The sequence below is a fragment of the Oncorhynchus mykiss genome, chromosome 6, assembly GCF_057628025.1.
Source record: "Oncorhynchus mykiss isolate SJ-2025 chromosome 6, ASM5762802v1, whole genome shotgun sequence".
Taxonomy (NCBI): domain Eukaryota; kingdom Metazoa; phylum Chordata; class Actinopteri; order Salmoniformes; family Salmonidae; genus Oncorhynchus; species Oncorhynchus mykiss.
Window position 1 is genome coordinate 82312511 of NC_143027.1, and position 25596 is coordinate 82338106.

At 43.1% G+C, this 25596-nt stretch overlaps 1 protein-coding gene across 2 annotated transcripts; it reads right to left on the bottom strand.

The window, feature by feature from the left end:
- On the bottom strand, positions 1-25596 carry LOC110526691 (uncharacterized). 2 transcript variants are annotated; one of them, XM_090239115.1, is made up of 8 exons: positions 25143-25596; positions 12710-12880; positions 11519-11641; positions 5105-5209; positions 4747-4845; positions 4240-4578; positions 3892-3984; positions 1-3785 (listed from the first exon to the last, which is right to left on the bottom strand). In XM_090239115.1, exons 1-8 carry the CDS (start codon positions 25149-25151, stop codon positions 2082-2084), a joined length of 2643 nt encoding a protein of 880 aa, XP_090095241.1. In that variant the 5' UTR covers positions 25152-25596; the 3' UTR covers positions 1-2081. The 2 variants fall into 2 exon arrangements, with proteins under 2 accessions (XP_090095241.1, XP_090095240.1); XM_090239114.1 differs by having other exon boundaries at positions 11519-11671; positions 25143-25560.

Sequence of the window (25596 nt, forward strand, 5' to 3'; positions counted from 1 at the left end):
TGAAGTGGAACAACATTTATTGGATATTTCAAACTTTTTTAACAAATCAAAAACTGAAAAATTGGGCGTGCAAAATTATTCAGCCCCCTTAAGTTAATACTTTGTAGCGCCACCTTTTGCTGCGATTACAGCTGTAAGTCGCTTGGGGTATGTCTCTATCAGTTTTGCACATCGAGAGACTGAAATTTTTTCCCATTCCTCCTTGCAAAACAGCTCGAGCTCAGTGAGGTTGGATGGAGAGCATTTGTGAACAGCAGTTTTCAGTTCTTTCCACAGATTCTCGATTGGATTCAGGTCTGGACTTTGACTTGGCCATTCTAACACCTGGATATGTTTATTTTTTAACCATTCCATTGTAGATTTTGCTTTATGTTTTGGATCATTGTCTTGTTGGAAGACAAATCTCCGTCCCAGTCTCAGGTCTTTTGCAGACTCCATCAGGTTTTCTTCCAGAATGGTCCTGTATTTGGCTCCATCCATCTTCCCATCAATTTTAACCATCTTCCCTGTCCATGCTGAAGAAAATCAGGCCCAAACCATGATGCTGCCACCACCATGTTTGACAGTGGGGATGGTGTGTTCAGCTGTGTTGCTTTTACGCCAAACATAACGTTTTGCATTGTTGCCAAAAAGTTCAATTTTGGTTTCATCTGACCAGAGCACCTTCTTCCACATGTTTGGTGTGTCTCCCAGGTGGCTTGTGGCAAACTTTACCCGACACTTTTTATGGATATCTTTAAGAAATGGCTTTCTTCTTGCCACTCTTCCATAAAGGCCAGATTTGTGCAATATACGACTGATTGTTGTCCTATGGACAGAGTCTCCCACCTCAGCTGTAGATCTCTGCAGTTCATCCAGAGTGATCATGGGCCTCTTGGCTGCATCTCTGATCAGTCTTCTCCTTGTATGAGCTGAAAGTTTAGAGGGACGGCCAGGTCTTGGTAGATTTGCAGTGGTCTGATACTCCTTCCATTTCAATATTATCGCTTGCACAGTGCTCCTTGGGATGTTTAAAGCTTGGGAAATCTTTTTGTATCTAAATCCGGCTTTAAACTTCTTCACAACAGTATCTCGGACCTGCCTGGTGTGTTCCTTGTTCTTCATGATGCTCTCTGCGCTTTTAACGGACCTCTGAGACTATCACAGTGCAGGTGCATTTATACAGAGACTTGATTACACACAGGTGGATTGTATTTATCATCATTAGTCATTTAGGTCAACATTGGATCATTCAGAGATCCTCACTGAACTTCTGGAGAGAGTTTGCTGCACTGAAAGTAAAGGGGCTGAATAATTTTGCACGCCCAATTTTTCAGTTTTTGATTTGTTAAAAAAGTTTTAAATATCCAATAAATGTTGTTCCACTTCATGATTGTGTCCCACTTGTTGTTGATTCTTCACAAAAAAATACAGTTTTATATCTTTATGTTTGAAGCCTGAAATGTGGCAAAAGGTCGCAAAGTTCAAGGGGGCCGAATACTTTCGCAAGGCACTGTACATAAACACAACCCACCTCATACATGATTACTACAACTACATAAACATGATTACTACAACTACATAAACATGATTACTACAACTACATAAACATGATTACTACAACTACATAAACATGATTACTACAACTACATAAACATGATTACTTCAAATGTCATCATGGTTTGATTGGCAAGGATTACAGAGGAAACCAATCTGTATCCATTCAAAACGTGGATTACAAAAAGTTGCAAGCTCTTCCGACATCCCCTAAGACTTAGGTCATTTTGAAGCATCCTTAAACGTATCATTAAAAAGTTTGATCGGGGGTTGTAAGTATTCAAGTAAATATCCTTGGGAAAGTGATGATGATCAATGTGGAATGTAAAAATACATTTTTAAGTACAAAAAGTACAATCAACCTCCATTTGCAGGAGAAAAGTGAAAGTTGAAAAAATTGCACTTAGCTAAATCTCAGCAGAACACTTGCATAAATATGCTGCATAGTCAGCCAGAATAAGAAAACACCTGTCGTCCTTCCAAGCTACTACTTTCCATCACCCTTAATCAATACATTTTCCCTAATTCTCCTTCATATTTAACAATCACCAGCTGTTTCTCTTGGCAGTATTCTCAGAATGTTTTGAGTCTTTTATACGCTTGGCCTGCCTGAGGAACTGGTCTGCTTTCCTCAGCTTCTCCATGGCTCTGGCTAGCAGCTCCTCCGGCGACCTGTCCTCCAGGCTATTGCCCCCCGCTAGGGCCGAGTTCTGCCCAACCTCGGTGCTCCCTTTGGGGACGACGCTCCCCAGGAGCTCCTCTGTATTTTCCAGCTTCAGGGCCACTTCATTTTCAAGATCTGTTAAGTTTTGAGGACCCACGGTGGCCTTTGTCACGGCCACGTCTGTGATTGGCTGTTTAATGTTTTCACCCAATGAGGCCTCAGAGAGGAGATCCCCCAAAGAGGTGGACATGAGCTTGGCTAAGGGTTTGAAGGGGATGGGGGGACAATGGGAGGCCTGACTGACCCTCACCTGGAGGAAGGTGGAGTGTAGGCCAGAGTGATTGTCCTGGGGGGTCTGGGTCGTAGAAGGGCAGTCCTCCACAGTGCTGGGTCCCAAGCTGCCGGGGGTTTCCGTGTCTCCGTCTTGACTCTCATCCATCAGCGCGTCCAGGCCAGCTTGGCTGCCCATTAGGGCAGCGGTGGAGGCTGCCAAAGTGTCCCTGCTCTCTGACCAATCTTCATCGACATCGATGTCCGAGTGTTGGCCGCTGTCGACTGACTTTTCCTCTTCACGCTCACTCTTCTTTTCCGGGGAGAGGTGGCAGGACACGGGGCTGGAGCAGGAGCTGTCTGGCTCAGGGTCACTCAGAGAGAGAACTACGACTGGGAACTCAGACATAGTCTCAACGACCACAGGAACTTTCAGGTCCTCTGTTTCTTCAGTCGGACTGGTTGTGGTCACCACGGCTGGTGTTGGTGAAGTGATAGAGTTGAGTTTCTCTCTTGGTGTGGTGGTGATGATGATGTTCTTGGTTTTGTCTGTCGCTTGGCTCTTAGGCTCACTTAGGTGGACGTCTTGAGCCACCACCACTGCTTTGGGAGGAGGGAGGACGACAGGCTTCTTCTTTGTGGGAGGTCCGGGAGGGCCAGGGCTCTTTTTGATTGGCTCCGGTGTCTGAACTGACGGCGTTACTGTGAGTTGGGAAGACTTCATTGTCTGAGGTTCTTCATTGGGGGATATATCCACTCCACCACTAGGGGCAGACTCTTGTTCTTGAGCCATGGGCTTGGCAACTTTCTGCGTCTCTTCTTCTATGGTGGTGGTGGTGGTGACCTCTGGGTGGTCAGTCACAGAGGTTTCAACTTTGACCTCTAGTGGGGTCATGGGTGTTGTAAGCTGAGAGGAAGGAGACTCCTCCTCATCCTCAGCCCCCTCAAGGATACTGCTTTGTTGAACGTCAGATACAATTGTTTCAGAACCCTCTTCCTCCTTCTCCTCTACTTCATCCTCTTCACCTTTCTTCCTCATCCCACTAGCCTCCTCTGTACTCTCCTGCACGGCTGTCTGAGTGGGCTTCTTGTCTTTGGATGGTGGGGTGGGCGGCCTATGTTCCTGGCTGGATTGGGAGGCCTCGGCCAGGTTGTCTGTGGAGCCGCCGATTGGTTTGCCGGGAGGGGTGGGCGGTGGTGCTGACTCGAAGCCCTGCTCTGGGCTGCCCTCAGGGCTGGTGTTCCTGGGGGGTTGGTCTCCGGCTGGAGCAGTGGGCTTGGCCTCTTTGGAGGGTGGCATGGGCGTCTTCAGGACCTTGGAATCAAATCAAATGTTATTTACTTAACATCTTTCATATGGTTGTTACAACACATTGTAAAATACATGGAAAGAAGAGGGTAAAACAACAAATGATAAGCACCTTTTTCTCAGGGCTGGTCTCCCCAGGTGGTTGGTCCTCGGCAGACACTGTGGGCTTGGCCTCTTTGGAGGGCGGCATAGGAGGCTTCAGGACCTGGACAAATGAATTACAATGTTTGTGTGTGCGTGTGCGTGTGCGTGTGTTCACCACAGACGTGTGTGTGGATGCGTTTGTACATGCGTACCACAGGAGGTTGGTGGCACCTTAATTGGGGAGGACGGGCTCTGGAGTGGAATGAGTGGAATAGTATCAAATATAGCCATTATTATGAGCCGTCCTCCCCTCAGCAGCCTCCACTGATACGCATGTGCATGTGAAACAGAAACTATAATGTTTTAAAAATGCAACCTTTTTCTCTGGGCTTCTGTCAGTGCTAGTCTCATCAGGGAGTTGGTCCCCTGCAGAAGCAGCAGCCGTCTCGGCCTCTTTGGAGGGCGGCATGGGGGGCTTCAGGACCTTCTGGGGACTGGGCTCCGTTTCAGATGGCAGACCTTCGTCAGGGCTCTGGGTGGTCTGACACTCCTCTGGGGCCTCGCTGGGTTTGGACGTGGGGGGCATGGGGGGCTTCACAGACTTTTTGGGAGTCTCAGTGGTGTCTGTGGTGATCTGGTGTGTCCCGTTGGGGATGCTGGCATCCACCACGTCCAGGTCATGCCGGAGAATGCCGTCTGATGAGACGTTGGCAACCTGGAAGATGAGGGGAGGGGTTTAACAGCCATCTTATTCCAATGAATTCTATAAACACATAGTACAACATGATGCATTTAGCAGCATCACACACTAGCACTAAGCACTATGTTGCAGATAACACACACACACACACACACACACACACACACACAGACACACACACACCTCTTTCATGTGTATCCTGGTCGGTGGTCTTCTGTTACGGTTTCCTTTCGGCCTTGTGCGTGTTGCGTGCTCCAACTGACTGGTCTCATCTACCTTCACCTGGGACAAAACAAAAAGGAATGGTTTGATATTGGAGCACTGGAACACAAATGTCGAACACCACTGGTTTCTAGGGGTTCCAAACATGTCTTGTTCCTGGGATTGTAATAAAGATAGTGCTTATACTAACCTGGTCCTAGATCATGTTTGGAATGACCATAGGAGTTGGCAAGACAACACAAACCGATCTGGGACCAGGCTATGCGTATACCACACTGGTTACGAAACATGCTTTTCAGCATTAAGGAAAACACTTCACCTCGTCAAATATCTTATTCTTTGCTCTGTTGATGCCGTCACTAAAGGCCTTAATCCAAGCCTCCTTCTCCTCCAGGTTCTGAGCCTGGAACTTGACATCATGGACCTGGGAACCAGGAGAACACAGAGCTTAGAACATTAGAACAAAGGCACAGAACCTGGAGAGCTGTCAATCATTCCTTAATTACTATTAAACCTAGAATGAAAAGAAAACACTGTCACTAACCAAGGTGCTGTAATCAAACAGCAAACGCCAAAGAATGTATATTAATTGTGCCATTTAGTTCTCCGCCTAAACAACTTGGATTCCACCACTGACGTAATAATTAGAAACAGTGAATTATGAATACATTGCTGAGTGCCAACCTTAGAATAGCGCTGGATATAACTACATAATCCAATACTACACAATTCCTATCAAACATTTTCAACAGAGAATTCTTGCTGTCAAATAAATGTCAAAACCAGGAAAGAGGAAAAAAACAGATCGACAAAACCACTGTTCAAAACTAGGGCCAGAGTGGAGAATAGAATTTAGATTAAGGATCATAAAGGTCTGAATCTACAAAACCACTGTTCAAAACTAGGGCCAGGAAGGAGAATAGAATTTAGATTAAGGATCAGAAAGGTCTGAATCTACAAAACCACTGTACAAAACTAGGGCCAGAATGGAGAATAGAATTTAGATTAAGGATCAGAAAGGTCTGAATCTACAAAACCACTGTTCAAAACTAGGGCCAGAGTGGAGAATAGAATTTAGATTAAGGATCATAAAGGTCTGAATCTACAAAACCACTGTACAAAACTAGGGCCAGAGTGGAGAATAGAATTTAGATTAAGGATCAGAAAGGTCTGAATCTACAAAACCACTGTTCAAAACTAGGGCCAGAATGGAGAATAGAATTTAGATTAAGGATCATAAAGGTCTGAATCTACAAAACCACTGTTCAAAACTAGGGCCAGAATGGAGAATAGAATTTAGATTAAGGATCATAAAGGTCTGAATCTACAAAACCACTGTTCAAAACTAGGGCCAGGAAGGAGAATAGAATTTAGATTAAGGATCAGAAAGGTCTGAATCTACAAAACCACTGTTCAAAACTAGGGCCAGAGTGGAGAATAGAATTTAGATTAAGGATCATAAAGGTCTGAATCTACAAAACCACTGTACAAAACTAGGGCCAGAGTGGAGAATAGAATTTAGATTAAGGATCATAAAGGTCTGAATCTACAAAACCACTGTACAAAACTAGGGCCAGAATGGAGAATAGAATTTAGATTAAGGATCATAAAGGTCTGAATCTACAAAACCACTGTTCAAAACTAGGGCCAGGAAGGAGAATAGAATTTAGATTAAGGATCAGAAAGGTCTGAATCTACAAAACCACTGTTCAAAACTAGGGCCAGAGTGGAGAATAGAATTTAGATTAAGGATCAGAAAGGTCTGAATCTACAAAACCACTGTACAAAACAGTCCCACAGTGGAGTTAAGAAACTAGGGTCAGTATGGAGAATAGAATTGAGATTACGTACCAGAAAGGGCTGAATCTAATAAACCACTGTACAAAACTGTGGAGTTAAGAAACTAGGGCCAGGGTGGAGAATAGAATTGAGATTACGTACCAGAAAGGGCTGAATCTAAGAAACCACTGTACAAAACTGCGGAGTTAAGAAACTAGGGCCAGGGTGGAGAATAGAATAGAAAATAATCAAATATGTAAGAATAGGACAGAAAGGACATACATTCTATTCTATTCAGAGCACTGAGTACAACAGATTAGAGCGAGAAACTAAAAGCTCTGCCTCGGTGGCAGTTCTGGGACATGCACTGGCTGAACTAGTCTGAAGACCATCTTTGTTCCTTTTGACATACCTTCTACTGAGGCCAAGCCAGAGAGCTAAACAGGGTTACCAGGGAGGGAGTGCAGGGGCATCCAAGTAGCTCTTAACATCCTGGTCAAACCCTCTCTGTCCATTCACACTGAACGACAACAGCGCCAACTCAAAACTACAATACTGTATCTTTAGAAGCTAAACTACAAATAGCTTTTAAAGCGCCATAAAACAGCTGTGTAAATGCAATGCATCACAGAACATGCAAATATCCACAGCTTTGAGCAGAAATTATGACAAATGTTTTACATAGACGTTTCTTTGTTAGTGTTTGTGGACTTTGGAGTCTGTATTACAGGGGTGTCTGTTGTGAATGTTAAATAGGTTTCTACTTTCTACGGGCCAAAAGCTGACTGTTGTTCCATCCAGACCTGGGTTCAACTACTATTTGAAATATTTAAAATAATTTGAGCCGTTTGAGTCGGCCTGGTGCAGAGTGCCAGGTGGGAAGGGTTTGCTCTTCACTATTGGTTCCATGGCAACAGGCAATGGAACCAAGCACATATAAAATATTTGAAAGTATTTCAAATAGAATTTGAACCCAGGTCTGGTTCCATCCGCTCAGCATTGAGCTCTCTGCTGTTTCAGGTGACCCGGTGACCAGACAGAGACCGAAATAAAAGTTGGCAAACCAAATGCGTGGAAAGCCCTTTGGTTTGTCTTGAGAGTGCTAGGGCCAGCACAACCAACTGCTTACTTCACACAATTCTCCCTGATAAAAACCTCCTCCCTAAAGAAACCAAAACCAAACAGGAAACTAGAGTGCACAAAAACAATAAGTAGGTTGCATCCTGGAATATGTTGATTTAAGAAATACACAAATACTAAAGTGTCTCCCGGGACAGTGTGGGTGTGTGTATGTATGTGTGTGTGTGTGTGTATGTATGTGTGTGTGTGTGTGTGTGTGTGTGTGTGTGTGTGTGTGTGTGTGTGTGTGTGTGTGTGTGTGTGTGTGTGTATGTGTGTGTGTGTGTGTGTGTGTGTGTGTGTGTGTGTGTGTGTGTGTGTGTGTGTGTGTGTGTGTGTGTGTGTGGTGGGGGGGGGGGGGGCGGTGGCAGTGGGACAAATATTTCGCACCATAACAACAAATGCGTCGAACCACAGCAAGCATTATTAACGCGTCTCCTTAGTTTCATTATCTTCAGGGTTCCCCACTGACTAAATCTTCCAGCGACATAATGAAAGTTCACAGATGTTTACTTTTGTTCCTCTTTGTTTGTTTTTGTAAAAACTTTATTTATACAGCCTATTGTTCAAGTGGTGTGCTTGGTGTTCATGAAGGAGGTGTGGCATCCGGTGTCTTGCTAGGGCCCAGTATATGTAAGACCCGTGTAGTGATGCTTAACAACGTCTATCTAGCCTCCAAAACCAACCCCAGCAGAATTACATGTAGACATTCTCTATTGTCTGGTGCAGTGTGGGACTTTCTCTATTTTATCAAGTTTATTATGTTTGTTTGCACCCTGCTGACATTTTTGAGTGCATGTCAGATATATTCATACTACATACAGACCAACATAGCCTCCTGACTCTAGGAAGTGTGTCAAAACCCAGTTTAAATCCCAGTACCAGAGTCAGAACCACAGAGAACCTGACGTGTTCAGTGTTTAATGGGAGTGTATGTTGAGGGCTGCTGCATTAAAATAAAGCTGTGGGCTAAGCAGTCTGACTCACACTCCTCTCCTGCCTGGTCACTGTATTTAGGACAGGGGAAAAAGTGACACACACACACACACACACACACACACACAGACCCCCCTTCCTCTGACATCTGCTCAAGTTGTGGCGTTGGCCAGTCTCCTCATTTGTTAGTAATACATTCTATTTCACCACTTTGGAATCTTCCACATTTCTTGAGACTTTTTCCACTGTCCTTGATCTGGGCCAAGGGGACCTCAGCTCCACCTGCACACATTCATACAGTCCTAAATGCTTTCAATATGAAATAGGCCCTCCTGTATCAGTCCATCCATTCCCTCTTGTATCAGTCCATCCATTCCCTCCTGTATCAGTCCATCCATTCCCTCCTGCATCAGTCCATCCATTCCCTCCTGCATCAGTCCATCCATTCCCTCCTGCATCAGTCCATCCATTCCCTCTTGTATCAGTCCATCCATTCCATCCTGTATCAGTCCATCCATTCCCTCCTGTATCAGTCCATCCATTCCCTCCTGTATCAGTCCATCCATTCCCTCCTGTATCAGTCCATCCATTCCCTCCTGCATCAGTCCATCCATTCCCTCTTGTATCAGTCCATCCATTCCCTCCTGTATCAGTCCATCCATTCCCTCCTGTATCAGTCCATCCATTCCCTTACCATCTGAAATCTCCAACTTCTCAAATTCAGGGGTTATGATGAAGAGTGACCCAGAACTGTGTGTGTGTGTGTGCATGTGTGTTAATGTGTGTGTGTATCTCATAATCACAGTCAGTAACACATAGGAGGGACTGGGGCTTTAACCTATAGGAGGGACTGGGGCTTTAACTTATAGGAGGGACTGGGGCTTTAACCCATAGGAGGGACAGGAGCTTTACCCCGATAGCTGGGACTGGGACTTTAACCCAGAGGAGGGACTGGGGCTTTAACCCATAGGAGGGACTGGGGCTTTAAAGTATAGGAAGGACTGGGGCTTTAACCCATAGGAGGGACTGGGGCTTTAAAGTATAGGAAGGACTGGGGCTTTAACCCATTGGAGGGACTGGGGCTTTAACCCATAGGAGGGACTGGGGCTTTAACTTATAGGAGGGACAGGAGCTTTACCCCGATAGCTGGGACTGGGGCTTTAACCCATAGGAGGGACTGGGGCTTTAACCCAGAGGAGGGACTGGGGCTTTAACCCAGAGGAGGGACTGGGGCTTTAACCCATAGGAGGGACTGGGGCTTTAACCCATAACAGATGCTGGATCTGATCCATTTCCTCTGGTGATGAAGAGTTGAGGCCTACATACCAACCAGGTCTGGTTTAGCAATACACCCCTGTCATCGCTCATGGATTTCGACTGTAGTAAGCACAAGGTTGGGGTCAATTCCATTTCAATTTAGTCTCATTACTTTTGTATTGTGGACAATTGGAATGAAGTAGGATTTTCCGTTTACTTCCTGAATTTAAATGGAATTGACCTGAACCCTGCTGTTTAGCATGTTTGCCTTGAAACCAGGCAGGCAGGCAGACAGACAGACAGACAGAGACAGACAGACAGACAGACAGACAGACAGACAGACAGACAGACAGACAGACAGACAGACAGACAGACAGACAGACAGACAGACTCTTCAAAGACAACCTCTTCTATGGCCGGCCTGTTAGCATACTGCATCCACCTCTGTGAAGCCTCAAGGCCTTGAAAGCCCATAATTACACTCTCTGGCCGCGTTGATAATCACTGAGCAGTGGTGCCACACTGCAGTCTCAGAGAGAGAAAGACCAAACCTGCTGACTTCAAGGGTAAGAGCTTGTCACCTTTCCAAGCGAGAAAATTGTTTTTAAAGTTTTTAAACTTTAACATTTCAGAATCTACAGTTTAGTGTCTAAAGTTTAGTTGAGTGAATGAGCACAAAGCTTTATACACACTGAAGACAAGCTGGAGACTAACTAAGATATTGAATGAAGGGTCTTAGTTATATGATACTTTAGTCCAGACCAGTTTGTCAGTTTCTTTCATACCATGGAGCAGCAAGCTTTGGACCAACTCTGACCTGGAACACCTACTGATTTTTTTCTATTTCACCTCCACTCCCACTTTTCAGAGGTCAACTTGACCTCTTGAATTAAAACAATCACTTGAGAATTGACTAAATCTCTGTGAGCTGACTATCTGACTGACCGGTCAGCATTCTTCCATGGGCCAGCGCCGGTCTACAGATTGGAGGTTGAGAAACACGTTGCCAGGACGACTGACAGTCCAACTCATTTCCCAGATCGCTCTCCTTTGTGTCCGTTAAGAAATAGCTCAAGACAAGCCTTGCTGATGATGACATCACTATGTGACAGCATCTGTCTTCTGAGTTTCAACCATAGAATGTGAGTCAGTAGAACAGACATTTCCATTCAAATTGACATTTGGAATGTTTGAATAATTGATGCATTGCACATGTATGAGGAGCTTTGTCCGTTTGATCAATTTCTCATTCTATGGTTTTCTCATCACAGGCCAACATTACATATGGCTGTTTCATTTACAGTAATGCTCCTGACATAAATGAACCTCTGGGAGTAGACCTGGGTTTTAGCTGTGCTTGATTGAGCTTTCCTGGTACAATGGAAACAATGGACCATTCCCAAAAGTGCAATCCCCGCTCATCTGGCAATCCTGGGTTTCAAATATCATTTGTTTTCTTTCAAAAACGTTAAGAGTTTGATCGAAAACCAGCCTTGGTTTTCGATCAAACTCTTAACGTTTTTGAAAGAAAACAAATAATATTTGAAACCCAGGTTTGTCAAGCAAACAGACAGACCTTTTGATTCAGAGATTCAGAGACATGTCTCTCTGCTCGCTTACAAGGTTGTGAAATAGTGCTCACCTTATTCCCTGATTTGGCCGCTCGTATCAACACCAGTCTATTCTTCTTCGTGAAGGCGCTCCTCAACTCGTGACACTTATCGTAGTTTTCCAGGTCCACTTTCTCCAAGTAGGTCGCAAGGTCCTGCACCAAACAGGCAGAACGTTGTTTACTCTAAAGGGCAAATTGCACCTTTAATTAACTGACGTTCTATTCCAGAAGAACGTGTGTGTGTTTAATGTTTATAAATCTGCCAGGTGGAAATTGAAGGACTACTGAGTGTTTATGGAAATAGTTATTAAAAGTGAAAGAGAACAGTACATCATCTGACAGACATGCATACAATGCATTGATACAGGATATCATCTGACAGACATGCATAAAATGCATTGATACAGGATATCATCTGACAGACATGCATAAAATGCATTGATATAGGATATCATCTGACAGACATGCATAAAATGCATTGATACAGGATATCATCTGACAGACATGCATAAAATGCATTGATACAGGCTATAATCTGACAGACATGCATAAAATGCATTGATACAGGCTATAATCTGACAGACATGCATAAAATGCATTGATACAGGATATAATCTGACAGACATGCATAAAATGCATTGATACAGGCTATAATCTGACAGACATGCATAAAATGCATTGATACAGGCTATAATCTGACAGACATGCATAAAATGCATTGATACAGGATATCATCTGACAGACATGCAATAAAATGCATTGATACAGGATATCATAATGAATGTAGTAACATCACAACATTCATTTCAGCAAATGTAGCTTTATGTTTAATATTATTATTATTTTCACTTGTGTCCTGCAGAGTTGGGGTCAATTCTATTCCAATTCCAATACTATTTTTCTAATTGCCTTTCAATAATTATTCTAGGACTGTCTGGGAGTGTTCTGAGTGAGTAGGGGAAAACTGAAAAATTGCTGTTATTGGCAGTGAGGTTTGGAACTCTCCTTCTTATTGGTCTATTAACTCATTTACCACCTGGTGATGTCACCAGGCAGGCCAAGACTCCATCCCAACTAAACAGGCTGATATTTCAGGCGGTCTTTTCAAACAGTCATTATCATAATTTCACAGTATTATTCCAACCTCATAGTGTGTAAATATATCTTAAACACAGGGACATCTGCACTGGGCCTTTAATAGTTTATAGAAATGTAGCGTACCTCATTCTCGTACACCACAAGCTCCGTCCTCTCCACCTGGATGTAGCGGTCCTTATAGCTGGCCAGGAATCTGCCTGAGGCCTTTTTCACCCAACCGGCCTTCCATGTGGACATGGTCTCTTTGGACCTGGCGGGGTCCTCGTTGGGCCTGGTGGGGTCCTCTTTCACTTCCTGGGAGGACAACAGCGGAAGGAAATCAGAGTCGCACACAGCAAACTTACACTCGAGGCTATGTCTCAATACTCTTTCCTCCTTCCCTTCATCATCACTTACAGGTGAGTGAGAGGGCAAAGTGTGTTTCCATTATGTAGGCTATGGTTATAGTATTTCCTGTATGGTATGGTCTGTTCATAATATCAGTGGTTGTTTAGGAAAAGAGACACGGAGGGAGAGCTAGTCATAAGGATTGGAACGTGGCCTAATTAAACCTAAAATGTGTCTAGTAAGTATTAGAGCATGTTTCTCTTCATACTCTTGCTACATTTCTTGTGCTGTGTCTGGCTCAAAACGAAGTGACTTTGTATGAGTTTTGTAAACGCCTGAAACCTGACTTCTCAATAGGCCCCGCTGTGGCACTGCAGAGAGCTGTGACACTCAGTAAGTCCAAGGGCACTGCAAGCTGTAGGAGAACTGACACTATAGTGGTTAATGATGACACTTGAGGCATGTGCAGCTAAGTTAACACCGACAACTCTTATTTAGTAACAGTTAATTACATTTTTACACTCCCGCTACCTCTTCCTCCTCTGCTGCTCTGTTTCTCACCTCAGAAAAACACTTATTTCTAGGCAGTTCGCTCTTTTCTCTCTCTGCTCTCAGGTGTTTTTTCTTAGTATCACATTTCAGCTTAGTATCAGTTTCCTATTCTGTACACTGAGGTCACGTAAGGAGGCCATCTTTTGTCTTTCTGTCTACATTGAGTGGAGCATGTGTACTACATCAAATGACATTACTTGATTTGGGTAAAGATACACTTAAATTAAAAAACAGCACCATACAAATCAACATGCAGAAAGTAGGTATAAAGTATTGTAAAAGTAGTAAACTTCTTCCAAGCAGCTGAAAGAAAAACATCCCCATAATAAAATATGATTTATTTACATCTCAAAACATTTGAAGTTAGGAACTGAAATACAAAAGTGAAATGATCAAATCACAAGGGGTTCTTTGAGTTGTGTTATTCGGAAAAGACTTCCCAGGGTCCAGTTTCCCAAAAGCATGTTACGTAGAGGTTGACCGATTAATCGGAATGGCCGATTAATTAAGGCCGATTTCAAGTTTTCATAACAATCGGAAATTGGTATGTTTGGACACCGACTTGGCTGATTATTATTTTATTTTTTTACACCTTTATGTAACTAGGCAAGACAGTTAAGAACACATTCTTATTTTCAATGACGGCCTAGGAACATTGGGTTAACTGGCTTGTTCAGGGGTAGAACAACATATTTTTACCTTGTCAGCTCTGGGATTCAATCTTGCAACCTTACGGTTAACTAGTCCAACGCTCTAACCACCTGACTTACATTGCACTCCACGAGGAGCCTGCCTGTTACGCGAATGCAGTAAGAAGCCAAGGTAAGTTGCTAGCTAGCATTAAACTTATCTTATAAAAAACAATTAGTCAATCAATCATAATCACTAGTTAACTACACATGGTTAATGATATTACTAGTTTATCTAGCGTGTCCTGCATTGCATATTAATTGATGCGGTGCGCATTCGCGAAAAAGAACTGTCGTTGCTCCAACGTGTACCTAACCATAAACATCAATGCCTTTCTTAAAATCAATACACAGAAGTATATATTTTTAAACCTGCATATTTAGCGTAAAGAAATCCAGGATAGCAGGCAATATTAAGCAGGTGAAATTGTGTCACTTCTCTTGCGTTCATTGCACACAGAGTCAGGGTATATGCAACCGTTTGGGCCGCCTGGCTTGTTGCAAACTAATTTGCCAGAATTTTACGGAATTATGACATAACATTGAAGGTTGTGCAATGTAACAGCAATATGTAGACTTAGGGATGACACCCGTTATATAAAATACGGAACGGTTCCGTATTTCACTGAAAGAATAAACGTTTGGTTTTCGAGATGATAGTTTCCGGACTCGACCATATTAATGACCTAAGGCTCGTATTTCTGTGTGTTATTATGTTATAATTAAGGCAGACTCTATTTTCTGTATACATCAATGATGTTGCTCTTGCTGCTGGTGATTCTCTGATCCACCTCTACGCAGACGAAACCATTCTATATACTTCTGGCCCCTCCTTGGACACTGTGTTAACTAACCTCCAGACGAGCTTCAATGCCATACAACTCTCCTTCCGTGGCCTCCAACTGCTCTTAAACACAAATAAAACTAAATGCATGCTATTCAAACGATCACTGCCCGCAACTGCCCGCCCGTCCAGCATCACTACTCTGGACGACTCTGACTTAGAATATGTGGACAACTACAAATACCTTTGTGTCTGGTTAGACTGTAAACTCTCCTTCCAGACTCACATTAAGCATCTCCAATCCAAAATTAAATCTAGAATTGGCTTCCTATATCGCAACAAAGCATCCTTCACTCATGCTGCCAAACATACCCTCGTAAAACTGACCATCCTACCGATCCTCGACTTCGGTGATGTCATCTATAAAATAGCCCCCAACACTCTACTCAACAAACTGGATGCAGTCTATCACAGTGCCATCCGTTTTGTCACCAAAGCCCTATACACTACCCACCATTGCGACCTGTACACTCTCGTTGGTTGGCCCTCGCATCATACTCGTCGCCAAATCCACTGGCTACAGGTTATCTACAAGTCTCTGCTAGGTAAAGCCCCGCCTTATCTCAGCTCACTGGTCACCATAGCAGCACCAACTCGTAGCACGCGCTCCAGCAGATATATCTCACTGGTCACCCCCAAAGCCAATTCCTCCTTTGGCCGCCTTTCCTTCCAGTTCTCTGCTGCCAATGACTGGAACGAATTGCAAAAATCTCTGAAGCTGGAGACTCACATCTCCCTCACTAGCTTTAAGCACCAGCTGTCAGAGCAGCTTACAGATCACTGCACCTGTACATAGCCCATCTGTAAACAGCCCATCGATCTACCTACCTCATCCCCATACTGGTATTTATTTATTTATTTTGCTCCTTTGCACCCCAGTATCTCTACCTGCACATTCATCTTCTGCCAATCTACCATTCCAGTGTTTAATTGCTATATTGTAATCACTTCGCCACCATGGCCTATTTATTTCCTTAACTTACCTCATTTGCACTCACTGTATATAGACTTTTTGTTTTCTTTTGTTCTACTGTATCATTGACTGTATGTTTTGTTTATTCCATGTGTAACTCGGTGTTGTATGTGTCGAATTGCTATGCTTTATCTTGGCCAGGTCGCAGTTGCAAATGAGAACTTGTTCTCAACTAGCCTACCTGGTTAAATAAAGGTGAAATAAAAATAAAATAAAAAAAGTCTATGATTTGATAGAGGAGTCTGACTGAGCGGTGGTAGGCACCAGCAGGCTCGTAAGCATTCATTCAGACAGCACTTTCGTGCGTTTTGCCAGCAGCTCTTCGCAATGCTTCAAGCATTGTGCTGTTTATGACTTCAAGCCTATCAACTCCCGAGATTAGGCTGGTGTAACCGATGTCAAATGGCTAGCTAGTTTGAAACGCGCTAATACCGTTTCAAACGTCACTCGCTCTGAGACTTGGAGTAGTTGTTCCCCTTGCTCTGCAAAGGCCGCGGCTTTTGTGGAGTGATGGGTAATGCTGCTTCGAGGGTGGCTGTTCTCGTTGTGTTCCTGGTTCGAGCCCAGGGAGGAGCGAGGAGAGGGACAGAAGCTATACTGTTACACTGGCAATACTAAAGTGCCTATAAGAACATCCAATAGTCAAAGGTATATGAAATACAAATGGTAAAGAGAGAAATAGTCCTATAATTCCTATAATAACTACAACCTAAAACTTCTTACCTGGGAATATTTAAGACTCATGTTAAAAGGAACCACCAGCTTTCATATGTTCTCATGTTCTGAGCAAGGAACTTAAACTTTAGCTTTCTTACATGGCACATATTGCACTTTCTTTTCCAAAACGTTGTTTTTGCATTATTTAAACCAAATTGAACATGTTTCATTATTTATTTGAGGCTAAATTGGTTTTATTGATGTATTCAATTAAGTTAAAATAAGTGTTCATTCAGTATTGTTGTAATTGTCATTATTACAAATAAATGTAAAAAATCTGCCGATTAATCGGTATCGGCTTTTTTTGGTCCTCCAATAATCGGTATAGGTATCGGCGTTGAAAAATCATAGTCGGTCGACCTCTAATCTTAAGGCTAAGTTCATCGTTAGAACCTTCGTAGGAGAATCATTAAATCTTCGAGCTGATCCCAAAACCATCGTTATTAATGTTGTACTTGAAAAAAACGCTCGCAATCTAATGCCTGCCTCAGAGCAGCTAAGATGCCTTTTTCCCTCCTGTTGTCACTTTATACACAGAAGATCCCTGCTAAACATAGAATCACATGGTTTATCCGCCTCTCTATGACCGCTGATAACTTCAGAACAAAGTTGACTACAAATACAAAGTTGCCAATATATAAATATGTGGTTTTCGATGATGAGTTTATAGGATAGCTAGCAACTTGTAAAAAATTACTCATTCGTATAAGTCAGTAGTATTTTAATAGTATGTAAAACTTATGTTTATGACGGTTGCCGTTTTAGTTAATTCAATGATAATTATTAGGTGGAAGTCGCTAGCTACAGTATAGTAGCTTTTAGCTAGCTAGCTAACTAGCTGCTCTGTAAGATAGCTTGACTTGCTAGAAAATTATGGAAACAAGTTGAGGAAAAGGTAACTAAACATGTTTTATTATCAACTGAAACAATATGTTTCTCCTGTATTGAATGAAAAGATCATATTTTGCAATCTCCCAAAATAAATGTGATCTCTGCCGAGAGACTAGGCTCTCCTCCATCTTGTCTTGCATTGGTTGTGAAACCCTATGCTCTCCGTCCAGTAGCAGAAAGAGCTTGCATGAAGCGCAATGAAATACGTCACAATGTAAATGGGGCATCAGTATCGACAAATGCCTCAACAACGCACTTAGCAAACGTTCTCTCTGATTGGTGTTTTGGGAAACGTATGTTACATCTTCAGCCAATGTAGGAAATATTCAATGTTAAAACACTTGTAAGCCTAAGTTCCATCACTATCGGGAAACTGGACAGATCTGAAGCAGAATGCCAGGGTTCTGTTCATAAGGGCACACAACAAAAATGTTGTAAAATGTTTTGCTAGGTATTCCATCCGTTTCATTCTGTTTTCTTCCATTTCTTGCTTAATGAACACCCCCCTGTTGTTATATGGAGCTGTCCATACGTGGAGATACCAGTCCAGACCAGGGTATTGAGACCTGAGAAAGCTGACTACTGAGTAGCTGTAGCACAATGCCTTTCTATCACAATGCTTTTCTATGCTACTCAGTTACTACAAAACATAGTATGAAACTTCCAGCACTGAATAAGACTGGATTGCGTTTGTAATATTAACCAATGAAGAAACAACAACGTAAAACTAAAGCTCACAGCACTATCTACCTCAAACTCCTTTAGGAGACACTGCACAGCAAATTGACTGGTCCTCATTTATTACAGAATAAAACACAAACAACTGCAGGTGCCTGTCTAAAACTCCCAGGCACTCCGAATCTATTGGAGGAAATTCCACAGGATGTCTTTTTAAAGGGTCATCGAGCTGTTTTTCCACTTTCACTGCGACAGCACTGGGAAGAGTGGCTCCGCTTTGCACACAGAGGAAAGGTACAGCTGTGAGGAGAGGAAAGGCCTAGAGAGAGAGGGGGAGTGACACAGAGAGGTTAAAGGAGTTAGAAAGAGATGAAGGGAGAAGGTTAGAGGTGATAGAGGAATGAAAGAGGAAGAGAGAGAGAAAGAGGAATGGAAATACAGAGAAGTGGAGAGAGAGGGAGAGAGAAAGAGAGAAGGAAAGAGAGAGAAAAAGAGAGACAGATAAAAGGCAGTCATTGGTCTTCCACAGTGCATTGTCCACAAAACAGAGACATGAGAGAGAGGGGACATGGCATGCATCGCTGTCTCTAAGTGAAAGAGGAAAGCACTGATTGGCCTTTGTCTCTCTGACACACACACACACACACACACACACACACACACTGAAGGCCAGGCCAGTGGAAAGTGGAACACATCCCAGTGTACTGTACAATGCCTGACAGTACAGCTCACCCCTGCCAATAATGCTGGGTGTGGTGCTGGATACATCTACACTGTTAGAAAAAGGGTTCCAAAATTATTCTTCAGCTGTCCTCATAGGAGAACCCTTTTTGCTTCCAGGTCAAACTATTTTGGGTTTCATGTAGAACCTTCTCTGTAAAGGGTTCTATATGGAACTCAAGGGGATTCTTCCTGGAACCAAAAAGGGTTCTTCAAAGGGTTATCCACTGAGGGAAGCCGAAGAACCATTTTAGGTTCTAGATAGCACCTTTTTTTCTCAGAGTGTACATTATAGAAGAGATATTTTGCACTACAGCAGCTGGCTTGACTCTGTGTCTTCCATTATGCAGCTTAACATTGGCTAGCATAGTTAGCTAAAGTGAGGGAATGCTGTTAGGTGCAACATTTTAATGGACTCGCGTCATACAACATTGTGGCATGTGGCAACATTAGCCATGTTGGCTAGTTAACCAAACTCAACATGCTGGTAAAAGTGCAACAGTCTCTGTTTCCTTGATTGTACAGTTATCATTGTGGCAAGTGGCAACATTAGCCATGTTGGCTAGTTATCCCAACTGAGCTTACTGGTTGGAAGCTCACAGAGCTCTGTGGTGTCGGCCATTGTTGCAAGCAACTTTAGCAGTGTTAGCTAGTTAGCCAAGCTGAACATGCCAGAAGGTGTAACAGTTCCAAACATGGATCTGCTTTTAGCTTTACCACATATCGACTCCCACAGGAAGAGATGCTTGGTTAATCAGTGGACATCCCAAAATGACATCTGATAATGACTGTCGTATGCTAGCATGTAATGACGAGTGTAACATTATGAAGTTGAAGTTTACACGGGTTTGTGCCTCTCTGAGGATGTTTGAAATAAGACGAGCAAATACACAATTAATATAAAACTGTATTGGGCCAAGCTTTGTTATTGTGTCATAAATGGATGTCTTCCAAATTCTCATTTCACATGAGAAAACCTAACCCAAAAACCAAGCCGGAGCCAAATCCAAAACCTCCCTTTTCTTATGCCTTTGCAATATCTGATTCACTTTACAACTCTTTCAACAACCATCCCAAATGGGCTGAGGCCGAGCCCTCATTTCAAGGCCTTAAAAAAGGCACACCTTAGCCGACATGTGTTCCTTATAAAGTCTCCATCTGGGATGAATTGAGTTCCATGCTGCCCTGCCCGGCTTGAACTCACCACACGTCCTAATCAACATCATCTGAGTTAACAAGGTCTCCCCTTTCCACTGGTTGACTTAGCTAGCTATTAGGGGAAGTGGGAGAGAGGAGAGAAGACACCTTAGTTTCCTTTGAGAGAGTGGGGAATAGGGGAAGTGGGAGAGAGGAGAGAAGACACCTTAGTTTCCTTTGAGAGAGTGGGGAATAGGGGAAGTGGGAGAGAGGAGAGAAGACACCTTAGTATCCTTTGAGAGAGTGGGGAATAGGGGAAGTGGGAGAGAGGAGAGAAGACACCTTAGTATCCTTTGAGAGAGTGGGGAATAGGGGAAGTGGGAGAGAGGAGAGAAGACACCTTAGTATCCTTTGAGAGAGTGGGGAATAGGGGAAGTGGGAGAGAGGAGAGAAGACACCTTAGTATCCTTTGAGAGAGTGGGGAATAGGGGAAGTGGGAGAGGTGTACTTTAACTATATGCACATCATAACAAGACTGTATATAGACATAATATGACACTTGACATTGTATTTATTCGCTTGGAACCTTCGTGAGTGTAATTTTTTATGTTAATTTTATTTGTATTGTTTATTTCACTTTTGTTTATCTATTTCACTTGCTTTGGCAATGTAAAAATATGTTTCCAGTCAATAAAAAAATGTCAATAAAACCCCAGTCAATAAAACCCCTTAAATTGAATTGAGAGAGCGGGGTAGAGGTGAGAGAGGGAGGGAGAGGTGAGAGAGGGAGGGAGAGGTGAGAGAGGGGGGAATAGGAGAGACGTAGAGCTCTCAAAGATACTAACAAACAAGAGGAAGTCCCAAAGAAATACTCTATTGCACACACACACACACACACACACACACACACACACACACACACACACACACACACACACACACACACACACACACACACACATATCAACAGCACCATCAGAGTTTCAGAGGGAACTCAGTCACACACACTTACTCACACACAACCATTGTGCAGCACAAGTCCAAATGCCGGGAAACGACGGTCAGAAATTGACTATTGTGCAGCACAAGGCTGAGCGGTGGTCAAAGAGGGTTAATTGTTTTCCTCACATAATGTGCAAGTCTGTTTCCTCAGACTGTGGTCCAGCAGGCTGACACACACCATGGCCATGCTTCCAGCAACAGCAGAACGTGACTGACAATTACAGAAGAAGTGTCGAAGAAGTGTTGGTGTCAGTGATACTGAGCCAAAAGAACCTCCCCACTGGGCACAGACGTCAGTTCAACGTCTAAGTTTGATTTACATTAGGTTGAGAAATGCCCTTACGTTGATGACTTTTTGCAAATCCAATCAGTTCATTCAACGTCATCACATTGACTTTTTTTGGTTGAAATGAGGTGGAAACAACATTGATTGAACAGTTTTTGCCCAATGGGTAGGTAGTGTTTATTGTATGTGTGTGTGTGTGTGTGTGTGTGTGTGAGAGAGAGAGAGGGGGGGGGGACAGAAAGAAAGATAAAGTGAGGGGTTGAGAAAAACAGACAGAGAAAGAGTCAGAGATAGAAAGATAGAGTGAAGTGAGAGGATGAGGGGAGGGGAGAGGGGAGAGAGGGGAGGGGTCAGTGACAGAGTGCTAAAACAGCTGGTTGTGTATAACAGGCAGCTAGCCAGGCAGTGGCCTTCACTGAGCCGCCAGACACTGTCCAGCCACACCGGTGTATATAAACCCGGCCCACGAGGAATGGCCTGTCAACCTATTGCTGTGACTCAGAGGACTAGAATGAAGTTGCCCATAGACACTGATCTGAGGACAGTTTTGAGTTTTAAACCCTAATGATTAAGGTGAAATGTGTGGGTAGGGTAAGCTGATCCTAGATCTGCTATAGGAAATGTCTACCAAGAGAGACTGCACAGACACACAGCTGAAGCCTTTCCGCCAGTCCTACCTAGTAGGGTCTTTCATTTACCAATTAAGATCACATTAGTATAGCTACATATAGGGCATTCAGTGTGGTTAGTCCAGCTGTTCATATAGTTATACTGATGTGAAAACATAGTGATGGCTGACTTGATTTCCTCTCAGGGCTAGTTTCCAGGCCTAGTCCAGGACTAACAGGTCAGATTCCATTAAACTGGCCCTTGGTCTTTACAATAAACCTTTGGAAACAAACCATGTATAGCTTGAAAATATGGTTAACACTATAAGTCATTCTTATGGACTGTTAGTCTTGGAATTCATAGTCCATCTGAATATGAGAGTGGTTCCATTTCTCCGGTCTCATCCCTCAGTTTACCAAACCAAGTGGCAGGGTCAGGCTGGTCAAATGACAGGTTGTACCTTTAACACTTCTGGGGGTGTTGGGTCAATATTTCATGTTTATGAACGTGCCCTGATTTGTTATGGGACTGCCAGGCACCCCTGTAGTATAAACCTTGACTGCATGGTGGTCCTTATCTCACCCCTGCACTCTGGTTATTAATGTAAGACTACACTAACACTACACTAACACTACACTACTGTAATAGGATAGTGCTGCTAAGGGCTAAACCTCTGTGTGCAAGGGGTTTTCTGAGGTCATTAAGAACATTTTCTTTTAAAATCAATTGCTCCACGTCAATTGTGACACAGTTGTTTAAATCAATGTTTATGTAGCTGAGAGAAGCTCCTAGAAGTACCATACCTTGCTGGGCATAGTACTTTTTTTGACCATGAATTTACATTCCATTCTACTTCATCTCCCGTGACTCAGCATCTAGACTGAGAGAATCTGCCAGGACTGACTGGGATGTGGGAGATAACAGCAGCATTAGTGACTCAGCATCTAGACTGAGAGAATCTGCCAGGACTGACTGGGATGTGGGAGATAACAGCAGCATTAGTTCCGTTTTAAGGGTTTTGTCACTGGTTATTTGGACGTATCAGGATTGGGTGAAGGCGGTGCATAAACCGCGTCATCTTGAGAGCTTCGTGCCTGTGCCCACATGGGGTGGAGGGGGGGGGGGGGGGGGGGGGGCTTTGGCTGAGAGTTTCTTGTTGCAAGGTGGAGACTTCGTTTCTGCCAGAACTCACAATTTGTAGGAACACAGAAGTTAACCATGCAGCTGACTTCTGGGTTAACAGAGATTATAGGCTACTATGACAAGAGTTTCACTGCATCACGCGCATGTGTGTGTGTGTGTGTGTATGTGTGTTTGCACCAGCGTATGTATATGTGTGTGTGTGTGTGTACACGTGTGTGTGTGTGTGTGTGTGTGTGTGTGTGTGTGTGTGCGTGTGCGTGTGCGTTTGCACCAGCGTGTGTATATGTGTGTGTGCAAAAAGTTGCAAAGTAGCCAATTTTGATTGATTTACTGTTTTACTGCTCTGTTCGACTTCCTCATTCTAGTAGCAGCTTCCGGAAACTCGCCTCAATGTCATCTACGGCTTGCAACTTTGAGCTGCTATATGAGTTGTTGCACATACAGTAGGCCTGTTTATCCCATAAAGACATGTTTAAAACACACAGGTCACTGCTTGTCAGTTCAGGCCTACTCTTTTTAACGTCAGTACATTCAAACAAAAGAAGGGAAAATAGGCCTCCAGATGAAGTTTTAGAAGCAGTACATCTTCTTCTGTTCTAACTAGCCTATTTAGGATGTAGGATCATTCAGGATAGGACGAGAGCCTTACATATCAGGTGACTCAGTAGTTCTTTCAGTCTGACCCAAGCTGCATTGCATCCCCAGACAACACTGCGGTGTCAGGCCTACTGACCATGGTTGTAGGTATGGTGACTTTGTTCACATTCAATAACTGATTTGAGATCAGCTCTCCATAACACATAACATATCAGGGTTGGGTTACATGTTATCGGTTTGAAAAGAACTGTAACTGTAATCAGATACTTTACCAGTAAAACTATTGTAATACGATTACAGATAGTTTTGAAAAACTAGATGATTACATCTTGGATTAAATTCAGAAAGGATGTTTGTTTTCTCAATGACATTCAAATGCATTGCAATGCATCAAAGCATTGAAAAAAAGCGCAAGTTTAAATTTGTTCCACCAGAGCAAGTCTGACCACAAGTTCAGAGACCACTATGATGACACACCAAATGCGTTTGATGGATCATTTTTGTCTTCTTCCAATGCCTCTCAGATTATGTTACTGAATTTGGTTAATCCAAAAATTATGTTACTGATTATAATTTTGGACAGGTAACTAGTACTGTTTTTTTATATTTATTTTTGATTGAACCTTTATTTAACTAGGCAAGTCAGTTAAGAACAAATTCTTATTTACAATGATGACCTACAACCGCGAAACCCGGATGATACTGGGCCAATTGTGTACCACCCTACTGTAACCGATTACATTTAGAAAGTAACCTACCTAACCCTGTAGGCTAAAATGTATCCACATAGCTACAATGTAGTTATTACAATGTAAAAATACAGTTATTAACCCCTCCTCCTCCTCCCCTAACATCTCCATGGCTACAGGGGCAGCAGCCAGCAACGGAGGGGTGAGAGAAACCACTGTAAATGCCCCAGTAGCAGTAGTAAGCTACCGTTGAAAGCAGCAGGTTGTCAGGTGCGTGGCTTTATCAGCTCCTGGCACCTGAGTTTGAACTGTGAAAAGTACGATGCGTTGTTGGAGCCTGTTGACGCATAGCATATCAGTTTGATGAAACACAAATTATTATTTTCTTCGCCGATACTTCAACAGGCTATATGTAGTGTGTAGTGTCCATCCAATAAACTGCGGATTGTTTTATATCTAGGCTACATTGCTCGTTTAACTCTTTTTTTTCTGACCTTGAATGATGATGAGTTTGAGACTACTTTCCTACCCCTCCGTGAGTGTTTAGATTGACCTATGTCGCCACTGAGAAAATGTAAGAATCTTTACTAAGGTTAAACTTTCATTAGACCTGTAGCCTTTATTTAATTTAAAACCAACCATAGCCGACCGAGATTCCACCAATGCCGCCCATCACAACAATGCAATAGACTGAATACTCACGTCTTCCATGATAAAAACGAATATCCGTTATACTATGTGTGGAGGAATAACACTCGAAGGCGGCCGTTATTCTTGACAAAAAGTCAGTATTTCACTTCTTTTAGACAGCAACCAACTATTATCCAACATGACTCGAATATGAGGAAGAAAATAAGGAACTGTAAAAGTTTGGACGCGGAACGGTCTTGTCTTTTTCTTTCCTCTTTCGACGCGTTCGACTCAGCTACGAAACAAGTTTGAAGAAAAAGTTTGGTTTCCGGTAAGTCCCTGAATGCCTCAGCGCGTCGATAGACAGGGTATGTCAATCGAACTGAATCCCTTAGGCGCAGTGAAGGCCGTAACAAATTGACGTAGGCTAGCCATTTTCTCAAGTGTTCACGCAGTGCAAATGTGAGTGAGCGCCTTTAAACTTCGCACTGTCTCTGTCACCAACACAGTAACCTATTGTATAACT